Below are 12,109 nucleotides of genomic sequence, written 5' to 3'. Positions count from 1 at the left end.
TTGGAGCTGCCTGGTTTATTCCATTGCTTATTTAGTAAAATGGAAAATCATTAAATAATAATGGGTTCCGCTGTTTTAATTAATAGTGGAATTGAAAAATTCTATTTGTTTTCCTGTTTCAACCCAAAAACGTATCTTCGCATACATATGGGGGCATCAACTTGTGTCTTTGTGTAATATCTGTTAGCTTTCTGTTTGAGGCTTGAGAAAAATACATAATTAAGAAAGATCCATTCAGGGGCACTTGCAGAATGTGAAGTCACAGCCCACCTCGAGCGCCTGGGATCCCATCCCCCCTCATCACACTTTGTAATTCATTCACCCACAGACAGGCACGAGACAGGAGACAGAGCCATATGGGGTCCTCGTCTCACAGGGGGCGGGGCAGGGAGGCCCCATGAGGCCGTGCGGCACTAGGCCTCAACATGTGAAGCTACAGGCAAACACACCCCCAGGAGCAAATGCAAATCTCACGTGCACCCCGCGGGGAGAAATAACAACTGTGATAGTGCAATAATGATATTTACAACAAGCCCTACACAATCACGATCCTAATGAACTTAACAACACGCTAAACGATTCTATAGATGTCGATGTGGTGCCTCTTAACAGGAATCAGTGGACGAAGATAATATATTTGCGATATGAGGATCCTCAAACAGTCAAGCTGAGCCACGCTGAGCGGGCTGGCACGATGTGTTGAGTGCTGGCACGATGTGTTCAACGCTCGCCTTTGAAACGTGCGGTGGTTTCAAGGTCTCGAGTTTTACTCCAATACGCCTCAGTGTCTGTCCTGGGTCTCTTTTGGGGGCGAGAGGGGGGCGGGGGAGGGGGGGGGAGGGGGGATGAGTTGTGTTAGTCAGCCAGCGACTCTGATGGTGGTGAGGTGAAATTGGTATTCTATTTTAATTCGCATCAGCAGTTTTAATTCGTGATGCTGAATGGCAACATTTTCAGTTTTTCTTTTTTGCTGGGGGCGGTGAAAGGAAATAAATGGAAGTGATTTCATTGTATGCAGGGCAACTAGAATTATGTGGCAGGAGAGAATAAAATTATGTGGCAGGGTGGACTAATTACTGTAGCAAGAAATGGCAAATTATGCTTCATAATGCAGCACATTTTGGGGTAGTATTACTTTATTTTGTTGTAATTTTTACTCATGGTAACATTCTATGGGCAAAGATTTCCCCTTATTAGCACTAGCTTAAAACCGAAATATAGCAGTAAGCATTGAAAGATGACCAGTCAACCTTACCAAAGGGCTTTCCACTGCATGGGAACACCTTTCGCCCAAGGTTTAGTGTCTTTTGATCCGTTTGAGCTAGAAACTATTTTAGGGGTTTTCAATCTGCAGATCACGCAGAATAGGGTGAATTATGTGGCAAAGACAGCAAATCCATATTTATGCAAAAAAATGCATCGGCCACAGTATTTCATGATTCCAGCGGCCATGTATATATGCAAGTATGGTTAAAGGAGAGAGGAATGAAGCGTAGATCTTGCACGTTGAGGTAAAGAAGGGGGTGACATGACTACTGTGTTTCTGTGTATTATATAGAATGGCGATCTCCTAGCGTTGACAAGAGAAATAAATGCTCCAGGACCTTCGGGTTGAGTTCGCAATGAATATATTTTTACAAAAAAAAACAATGGGCATGGCTCATTGACTGGAGTCCACATGGACGTAGAAGTCACTTGTCACTTTTATTGTTACCTTTTTTTCCTGCAGTTTTATACAGCACGAAACTCGATTCAAGGGCTTTACATGAGCACCAATTGCATTACACATGGGCACATACATGTTTTGGTAAGCATGGGGAGGTTGACCGGACGCCGAGGCTGGAACCTGGTTCCCCAGCTCCAAAGTGCGCAGCTCTGGCCATTAAGCCACACCCGCCCCGCCTCCTCCCCCTCTCATAAGTATGCTCGTGGAAGGACGCCATTCTGTGCCCCATCATTTTCTTTATCAATTCTCTGGGAGGAAGGACAGCTCCTCCGTTTCAAACACCCCATCCCTGGTGCTGGCAGGCTCCAAGATGGGTAACCGTCCTTACCAGAGAACATTGAGCTGTCACCTGCTGCAGGCATGCACGAAGTACCGCATAATAAACTGACTTGCCTCAGCAGATAAACTATATGAACAGCCGGTGGGCAACCGGAATAAACAGCGCCCTCCTTTTATTGTGCACAAAAACACACCTACAGGAAAAGGAAGCAGATTTGTAAACTCACTAAGTTGGGACCGGGCAAACTAAGAACAAAGAAAAGACTAAAACAGCATAACATGTGCCCGGCTTCGATGCAACTTAAACACTTTGAAAACAGACGAAAAACAGCATGCCGACCATATTGCAATTACTAACTAATGCATCTAATACGTTTTTCGGTACACAACTACGTGCACCGAAGTGTTACTCTTTGAAGTGCGGAATGTTTTGTTTTTTAGACCACGAACCGCTATAAAGGCCTTTTGATCTGAAATAGTTGCGAGAATGAAATATGATATTTCTCATATTCTGTTATTTTAAAAGAATGAACTACTTTTAAACTGTAAAATGAAAACCACATATTCAGTTTCGATTGTCCTGGCCAGCTCACTCTACCTAGACTGCTAAACTGAAAAGGTGGACAGCGCCTTCCATCTAGAGGCTGCATTGAACTCATTTTCACCTATAGGTGTCGCTGTTTTGTACTTTTAGGCAGAATTTCACAACGTAGAAGCAGTTTCTCCTCGTGCGTTTCCCACGCATTTCAAGAATATGTTCCAGAGGTCAATTGGTTCCCCTTTTTTTTTGTTCAGCTATTTTCTTGACTCCCTCTAAATGTCAACTTCTGTTTTAAAATATACTATTAATATGCGTTCTTGAAGCTCACAACACTATCCAAACCAACCACCCGGGACTCTGGAAAGATGGTTCGGTCTCTTGTCTTCTACAGAGGAATTAAAAGGGCGCTCCATCTGTTCAAAAGGTGCACTTCATAATCGGAAAAGTAAAAACAAACAGTGGAGACTGGAGACCCGTGGAAGAGGGCAGAAACCAGGACCTTATCAGAAGACATATCATTATTTCATTGATTTGCCTTTATATAACACGTTTAAGAGCATCGGAGAGCTTTACAGAGCACAAAACACGGATTCAAGTTCAATGGTTAGAAAACAGAAGACCTGTGAAGTTATGTATCTGCGTTGTTGATTTAAACCCTTTGAATTCACCTCTCATCTTCGTTACGCTGGCAAAATGAGTATCATTGAGTTGTATATTAGTAACACATTATTTTGAGTAATTGAAAGATGCACTTCTGTGTCAGCAATGGTGACATAGCACAATTGACAAAGCACCCGAAAAAAATAATGTTTGAACAGCTTTCAGTATTTTAGGTCTCTGCAACTAGACCACAAAATTGCACTAAACCAATAATTAATTCCTAATTTCTACTACCCCGACCTTTGCAACCATTAAACTCAAAACCCACTTGAGCCCACTGACCCTCCCTCCCCCCCCATAGAGCCTTCCGATCTTTCCTTATTATCCGGCCTCTATTCACCCTCCTCAGCTGCCAGTCTTCCTAAGCCACCTAGGACCTATCAGCCCATCCTCTCTGATCCCATGCCTACTGTGGTCCTTCTGTTCATGAATCTACATGTTCGTCGGTCAATCTCCCAGACTTACAGGCTCTCCTTCACCTCCTGGCTGTACCAGTCCCCCTCTGATTCACCGACATACAGCCCTCCACACTTCCAAATATATAGTCCCCTGCTCTTCCATGCATACAGAACCCCTCTACACAGACCTAGGGTCCCCCACTTTCCCCAGACATGGAATCCCCCCTCTTCACTGGCATACAGTACCCTGCTCTTCACAGACATGCAGGTCCTTACTGGGCCAAATTTCCATATTGTGGTCCTATCAATCCTCTTTCCCTGCTGTGGCTACTGGTCCTTTTCCTGGGCCTACAGGTCCCTGACAGTCTAACTTTTAATTTCATGGATCCACCAGTCACTCTTCCCTCCCTGAAGCTACCAATCCATCCTTTCTTATCTGAGTCCTATTGCACCTTCTTCTCACCCTGAACCTAGTGGTCTAACTTTTCATCTTGTGGACTTATCAGTCCTTCTTCACCTTTTCACCTCCCGGTCCCCCTCCTCTTCCTGGGCCTAATATATCTCTATCAGTACGAATTCCCATCACAAGGACCCACTAGTCTTCCTTTGCCTTCCTGGTTCTTGTGGGCATCCTATATGCTCCAGACCTACCGATCCTTCAGAGTGCACTGATTTCCCAGCCAACCAAACTCCTGTGTTAGCTTGTTCACTCTGAAAAAGGTCAGTCCCCCCTTTAATCCTAACCCAAAGCAACCTAAAATAACAATGAAGATATCTAACCCACGCCTATGTGGCATTCGTGGCAGACCCTATTTTGAAGCATCAACAAAGAAGGCCACATAAGCACAGTTTAGAAATATTTCTGACACATTTAAGTAGTCAAAATAAGGGGTCATAACAACATTTTATTACAAAGAAATATGATCCCACTTAAGAAAGTTAAAAAGGCTCACTTCCACTTGCAAACCACCCAAACTCCATATATGCACCAACAAAATGACAAGGTAGAGCCCTCCCACCCAGGGCCATCTTAACGTCTTTATAGGCCCCCGGTCAAAGCAGTGCACTGGGCCCAGCCTACACAACCACTCACAGGAATAAAAATTTGTAACGGAAAATTAATGTTACATTTTGGTCTGCATGGGGCCCTTGTGCTCGTGGGGCCCCCGGGCAACTGCCCAGCAAGCCCATGCTTTAAGACGCCACCGCTCACACCTGTTTTTGAAAAAACTAATAGTGGTGAACGCTTTTTCTCTTACTATTTACTGATCTGAGTTAGATTGGCAAATAAACAAAAAATATGCACAACCAGTAGCATTTGGTGGTGGGAGTGCTGTCAGGCGGTGACGTGGGGCGGGGAAGGGGCAGGGTGGGGGGTAGTAAACTACAGAATATGGCCAAATGCAGGGAAGTAAACATATAAATAAATAAAACAAATTTCGTTGCGCGCACTGCATCCCCAAATTCGATGCAGTGCGCAAAACTACTTTTTTTTAATGTATATATATATGTTTACTTGCCTGCATTTGGCCCTATTCCGTAGTTTACTACCCCCCACTCTGACCCTCCCCCGCCCCTCGTCACTGCCCAGCAGCACTCCCACCACTGACCGCTACTGGCCACAACATTTCGCTAACTTGCTTGCTTACAAATTGACTCAATATTTCTAATTTACCCATGCTGCACAGCAAGGGTTGCCACCTGCTCATTTTTTTTACCGGCATGACCACTGTTGTATATCATCTCAGCTGGTACAAAAAACAGGAATTCACTTTACGCTGATATTTTTTCACCTTATCAGTACATACTTTAAACAGCAACTGTTGAAGATGAACACACTTTAAAATGTCTTTTAGGGCTGCTTTATGTATCCCTGACTGATAATATAAGTAAACAAAGACAGAAAGGCTATGTTAAGTATGAACGCAAACCATTTTAAGATGGCTGGCTGTAACCAGTGTACAGCATCGAATACGGTGCACACTGCACAGCATGGCTAAAAGATGTTGGAAAAGCAATTAGCCCCAAAGGGCAGATCTATAGGCTTTTCCAATGCTTTTTTAAATATTGCTATGCACATGCAGTGTAAACGTCAACTGACTGGCAGGCAATACCTGCTCCTTGCCACGCCCTGCCTATGGTTCTTTGTAGCAAGCAGGATAACTATTTGAAAAAAAATGCCTTTGTGTACCGGCCTGCTACATACAGATGGTTATCTAGAAAACGAAAATACATTTTTTTTTTTATAAGTGTTGGGTTGTGGTGCGCCAGCTGCAGGAGAATAACAGGAGGGGGTTAGTAACAGAAACGTCGGACTATTGTGTGAGGCGCCGGGGACTCCCCGGACAGACGTCAATACTCCGCACGCGGCTGGCGGCAGGGGCGGGCGCATGCGCACTGCGCGAACGTCCCATGTTTAAAAGAGGGCGGAATAGCCGGGCTCCAGCACAAGTTCAGAGCAGCGCACGGAGGGAGTTGACAAAGCGCCAGCGCGCGACGGACAGAGCGAGGCTTGCACCGCAGGCGCACGGACCAAGGGTTACACTGAGACATCGCGTGCTTCTGGGAGCACCAAGACTAGTGTGGGATCCCGTCCGAGGATTCATCATGGATAACGTGGAGGTACGTGGAGCTGCTCAACTGTTTCCACTATGCCCCTTGAGGTGGACACTAGTGGAGTGAGTGCTTCATTTGTATAGAGCATTGCTACCCTTCATCAGGACTCAATGCGCACGTAATGCGGGGACGCAGCCTGCACAGAGGGCATTTTACTGTGCCCACTTTCAGTGTTTGCTGTTTTGTGTTTTGTTCAGCACGTGGGTGGGTCGTTTCTTCCCGCGTGTATTTGTAAGTTATTCTTATGCGAGTTTAGAGTTGTGTGTGTTCGTCTTCATGCTGCATTTCTGTTGTGGCCAAGTTTAGTTTTAGCTCCTGTTGTACCTGTCTGTCAAGAGCTGAAGATGTGATCTGGGGATGGGGCAACCCCATAACTCTACACTGTGTATTGTGCATAGATGATTGGGATTTTTTAACAGCCGATGGATAGTCAACCCTTTCTGGTGTAGGTCCGGTCACTGGAGGTGACCGGACCTACACCGCATCCCCTGCATTAATCTGCGTTTGACATCATGGTCAGAGGTTCGAATCCCGGGGCTGTTTTCAGCCTTTCGTCCTTCCAAAGTGGAGCAAACTTATAGTGAGTTGGGTTACAATAAACATATGTTATTCTGCGCCATGAAATGTGGGTGTGATCTGTACAAATACACAATACAGAAGTGCAGTTGCCGAGGTATGGGAGAGCGAGAAAGTGTGCGCAAAGCTGAACGTGTGGGACTTGCACTGTGCGGTGCTCATATTGGAACATGCGGAGATGTTGGTCTTTGGTGTTGTATCCTCAAAAGCTTTTATAAAGGGGAAACGAACCAAGGGAGACCAGTGTGGACTATTGTGAGGAGAGATGCGCGGTCCTTGTTCATGCACCAGACGAAGTGCGTGCGCTCCTGTGACACCGGGTTCAAAGGAAAGGGCGGCACCGGGGAGAGGGGGCAAACCAAGTAGTGGTTAGTTTTACATCGTAGCGTTATGATTTTTTGTAGGGTGCGTGTTTTCTTTGTGTGATGTTGCAGCACACCTGTTCAGTGTGGGTGTGGCAACAATCACGGATTATTTATTAAGGTTTTGCGGAGGCGGTGGAAACATGAAGTCAATTTTCTGACCTTTATGTTTTATCCCACTACTACAGCGCAGCAGTGCGCGGAGCGAGCGCCCATACAACCCTTCGCACACCTACGTCATGTTATTAAGTTAAACCGTGGCCTCAGTCATGCGAGCTTGTCCCTTTGCGCCCAGCATCTCAGGTCCAACTAATTAACATGGCCCGTTAAGAAACAATCGTGGCATCATTCTTCTCTGCCGTTTCATGTTTCACCGCACGCTCGAGTTCCTGTTTTTTAAATTTCCCTCACGTTTCTTTCTGGCGCCACACCCCTTAGGTGGTTCTGCAGGTGCTTGCATTATTCTGACTAGAAGTTTAGCAGTTGGTGATTTTGTGTCTGTGTTAGTGTTTTAGTCTGCTGTTGGCTGGGCCAAGTGGTGTCCAGTAAAACATTATGGGGGGGTCTCATGAAGGGTGATGACTGGGCTCCGCGCCCCGTTGGCTGCAGCCTGGTGGCAGGGGCCTGGTTTATTGCGATACCCGGGTCCCCCGTGCCCTCTCGCTGGGGGGACGCCTGCTCCCATGTTCAGGTAGGCCCAGCGGCGAGCTGTGTCCCAAAGCAGCCAGTCTGCAGGGAGTGCATACTCAGGGGTAACTCTAATAAGCAGGGGCACCTCTCTGTTGTCACCTCAGATAAAATGCAAGGCCAACAAAGAGGGACGAGCGTGAACGCACTGACTTAACGTTTTCTGATTCCAGTGTCTAAAAGACGGGAGAGTGTGTGTGTGGAGAGGGTGGGGTGTTAACGTGCACCTTGTTCTTTATCCAGCCACAATTGCCTACGGCCATTTTTCTAGCTTTAGAGCTTACAATGATCAACAAGGTGTTAGTGCCGGAAAATATCGTATATCGATAAATACAGTGCTTGAAATTGGAAAATAGAAGTGCAGGTACTCCGTAACAGAGTAACTGCTTGCTTCTGGGAAACACTCTAATTTCTCTCCAATTAATAGTATTGCGTCGGTCTTGAGAAGTGCAGGTACTTTCCCTCTCGGACAGTACCGGCCCATTTAAAGCGCATTTACTGTACGTGCAAATAACGCCCTCGTCCCAGTGTGCAGGCGGCGCTCTAGCGGCCTGTCTTCCCCCCTCTCACCAGGCGCAAATGCTCGCATTCAGCTTCGCATTTGGTGGAATTCCATCACCTTTTGTTAGCAACGAAAAGCTCTCCTCTTCGCAGCTTGGACTGAGAAAAGTTTGAGCCCACATGTCCGGAGCTGTACACAGATGTACTCACTGATACAGAACCAGCGCCGCGGCCACAATTTACCCCGGCGAAAGTTTGATTTTGAAGTACCAGAGAGGAACGGCGCTATTGGTTGAACCAATGCCGTAGTTGTGAAGGGTGGAGCTGCTTACGTTTTCGTACATTGGTCGCTAGACGGTTGGTGGTTTCCTGATCTTGGTCATCAGTTCACAACCCTCTTTTTGAATGTGGTTTGCACTTTCACACTTGCTTACTTCCCCCATTGGTGAAGAACTTTCTGCTGTGGGGGAGGGGGATTTCAGAAAGTGTACATTGTATTGCTTACTTTTGAAAAATAGAACGCCGCACCTTTAAAACGGTAAAATTATAGAGAAACTATAAAGCAAGAAAGGCTTTCAATCTGATGCATGGGCAACGTTGCAAACATAAAAGTAAGTGTAAGGGATTTCATAAAACACACAGCATTTAAATGCGATGCCATGATCTTAATTGTAATCACAACCCCACCCACGCAATATTAGCAGAATTAGAACAATATATGGGGTGGGAACAGCAATGCAATGTGGGTATGAGTGTAGTTCTGTTTTAACTTTGGGAGTTAGGGGAACATGGGTTTTGAACATGATTATAAAGTTTGGCAGTTTCTCCACTTACTCATGCTATAACTTTGATTCAAGAGTTCGGAGTATAGGATTTAATACTTTGTGCTTTGTGTCAGATTTCAGGTGAAATCATCATCATTCCCAATGATTACATGGATAACACCACAGACGGGATGGCTTCGGGTGACATGGATTACCTGGAGGAGCCGTGCTTCAAGAACAACAATTTCAACCGGATCTTCTTGCCCACCGTGTACTCGATCATCTTCCTGATGGGAATCATTGGCAACGGGTTGGTTGTCCTTGTCATGGGCTACCAGAAGAAGTCAAGGACTATGACCGACAAGTACCGGCTGCACCTGTCGGTGGCCGATCTGCTGTTTGTCTTCACCTTGCCCTTCTGGTCCGTAGATGCTGTGATAGGGTGGTATCTGAAAGAGTTCCTCTGCAAAGCCGTTCACGTCATCTACACAGTCAACCTCTACAGCAGCGTCCTGATCTTAGCCTTTATAAGTTTAGACCGCTACTTGGCGATAGTCCACGCCACCAACAGCCAAGGTACGAGGAAGCTGCTGGCTGAGAAGGTGGTGTATGCTGGGGTGTGGTTGCCGGCTTTGCTCCTGACCGTGCCTGACTTCATATTTGCTAGTGTTAGTATGGAAGAAGGCACATACGAGTGCAACCATATCTATCCCTATGACTCGCGGCAACAGTGGACTGTTGGATTTAGGTTTGTGCACCTCACGGTAGGGTTTGTTCTGCCCGGCCTGGTCATCTTGATTTGCTACTGTATCATCATTTCCAAGCTGTCCCACTCCAAAGGCCAACAGAAGCGCAAAGCGTTAAAGACGACTGTGATTCTCATCCTCGCCTTCTTCACCTGCTGGTTGCCCTACTACATCACCCTCAGCATCGACACCTTCATACAACTGGGCGTGATCAAGGACATTACATGTGATTTCGAGGTCACCCTAAATACGTGGATCTCCGTCACAGAAGCCTTGGCCTTCTTCCACTGCTGCCTGAACCCCATCCTCTACGCCTTCCTCGGGGCCAAATTCAAAAGCACTGCTCAGAACGCGCTCACCACGGTGAGCAGAGGATCCAGCCTCAAAATACTGTCGAAAAAGCGAGCAGGTCATTCGTCCGTTTCGACAGAGTCCGAATCGTCGAGTTTCCATTCCAGTTAGCGTGGAGTCGCGCCACATAGGACTGTGTTACTTTTGGACTGCACGCCTCCGAGTGACAAACAGAGACTGGTCACTGTGTACAGTGTTTTGTATATAGCTGGACATCATGTCAATCCCACTTCAGTTGCTAATGTAAATATGTGTGGAGTTATTTATATAAATATGATTGGTGCCAGTCGATCTAGGGGCCTAGGCGGGGCCTATGGACCAATGACTAGGTCACAAACTGTGTCTATACTTGTTTTTTTTCAGATTCTGCTCCCAGCCGACCTCTGTTCTAGTGACATACACTGTATTCCTAGCCAATGCTGCCCAGCTCCACCTCTTCTGACGTCTATGTTACTATCCCTTCTGTCAAGTCACACCTAGGGCCTCAGTTTCTCACTACACTCTGAATGGTTTACTCCCCTCATGTAAATTATGGCACTTATAACCAAAGTCTGTTTTATTCGGTGCTTTCCACTGTTCACTTTTCAGTCTGGGGTCTGCTAAATAGCAGTACTGAATGTTATTTGTGTCTATAATATGTTTGTGATATAATGTTTGTTAATAAAAAAAACTCGAATCTGTTTTTGGAGTTTTCCGTTTTTATGCCTAATTTCAAGTGACAGATACGCACGGCAGCCTGCCAGGTTGAGGGCATGCTGCACAGGTATGTGTATGTTCTGCAAGCCAAATTTACAAATCTGACCGACATTAATCCTACCGACTTCGGTAAAGGAGTACTGTTGAGGTGTGCTAAACTTATCGCTCTGTAAAGTTGTCAAATTGTGGCATTGTGCTATAACATTAATACACGATGACCGGGTGCTAGCTTAATAACTGTAACAAATAATGTAAAAGTGCATCTTAGATCCATGCACAAACTGCCAAAACCTAAGTGGTCGGAAGGAACTTTAGTTCCAGTTCTGTGCAACTTATTACATTCTTCAAAGGCTTTCCCTGCACGTGCTTTGCGTGATGACCACGAGTTTGGAAAATGAGTTCCTTGTTTAAAAGCAAGTTTCCTGCAGAGCCATTCTCTGGCGATGCTGGACAACAACAGGCAGACATGACTCAGAAGACCGCCATGTCTGTGTTTCTTTCGGGTCTTAAGCTGGTTTCACGTCACGCTCTGCATTGTGGGGCACATTTACTGAATCTTCACATGGAGCAGGGCTGCAAGCAAAGTTGCTGCGCTGCGTGAAAGGGAAAGATCAGAATTGCTCTAAATTTACAAAGATATGGTGAATTTTCTGCTCTCCGTGTGCAGCCTAACTTCAACGCAGGCACCATTACACCTTAGCACAAGGGTGCCTATGCTACAGGCAGGATTGTTTTTGTGCAGGAATGGATACTGCCCTTCAAAAAAAGAATCAATGAGAACACCCATACTCTACCCATGGAACGCCTCCCGAGTTTAAATGTGACAGAACGCAGCGCAAGCCGCTGCCTACATTTCTTTACAACCCCACGCAAGGCTACTCAAATCAGTCTTTGGGTGGCTTTGTAAATATTACTGAAACCTTTGCGTTTTCCTTGCGTCTCCTTGCATGATGCAAGGACAATGCAAAGGAGTCATAAATATGGACCTTTGCCTGCCCCTGCTTGAAACGAGTGCCCAGATTTATAAAGTTGGCACGGAACACAGTGCAGGACCCAAAGCTTGGGTGCTGCACTGCGTTGCATGACAGAGAGAGAGCAGGAAAGCCCCATATCTACAGTCATAATACAGCACTCTCCTCACTCTCTAGTGCAGGCACAAAATCTAGCAGTCGAGTGCCACTCATACTCATTTGCACGACAGTGCAA

General features: G+C 46.0%; 1 protein-coding gene across 1 annotated transcript; it reads left to right on the top strand.

The window, feature by feature from the left end:
- Positions 1-6,042: 6,042 nt before the first annotated feature.
- Positions 6,043-10,887, top strand: CXCR4 (C-X-C motif chemokine receptor 4). Its single transcript, XM_086957450.1, has 2 exons — positions 6,043-6,226; positions 9,245-10,887. The coding sequence occupies exons 1-2, from the start codon at positions 6,212-6,214 to the stop codon at positions 10,316-10,318; spliced, it is 1,089 nt and encodes a 362-aa protein (XP_086813576.1). The 5' UTR covers positions 6,043-6,211; the 3' UTR covers positions 10,319-10,887.
- Positions 10,888-12,109: the final 1,222 nt, after the last annotated feature.

This window comes from Lissotriton vulgaris, chromosome 2_1 (assembly GCF_964263255.1).
Source record: "Lissotriton vulgaris chromosome 2_1, aLisVul1.2, whole genome shotgun sequence".
Lineage (NCBI taxonomy): Eukaryota > Metazoa > Chordata > Amphibia > Caudata > Salamandridae > Lissotriton > Lissotriton vulgaris.
Note: the sequence above shows the minus strand (reverse complement) of the source record. Positions and strands in the feature narration are given on the sequence as shown.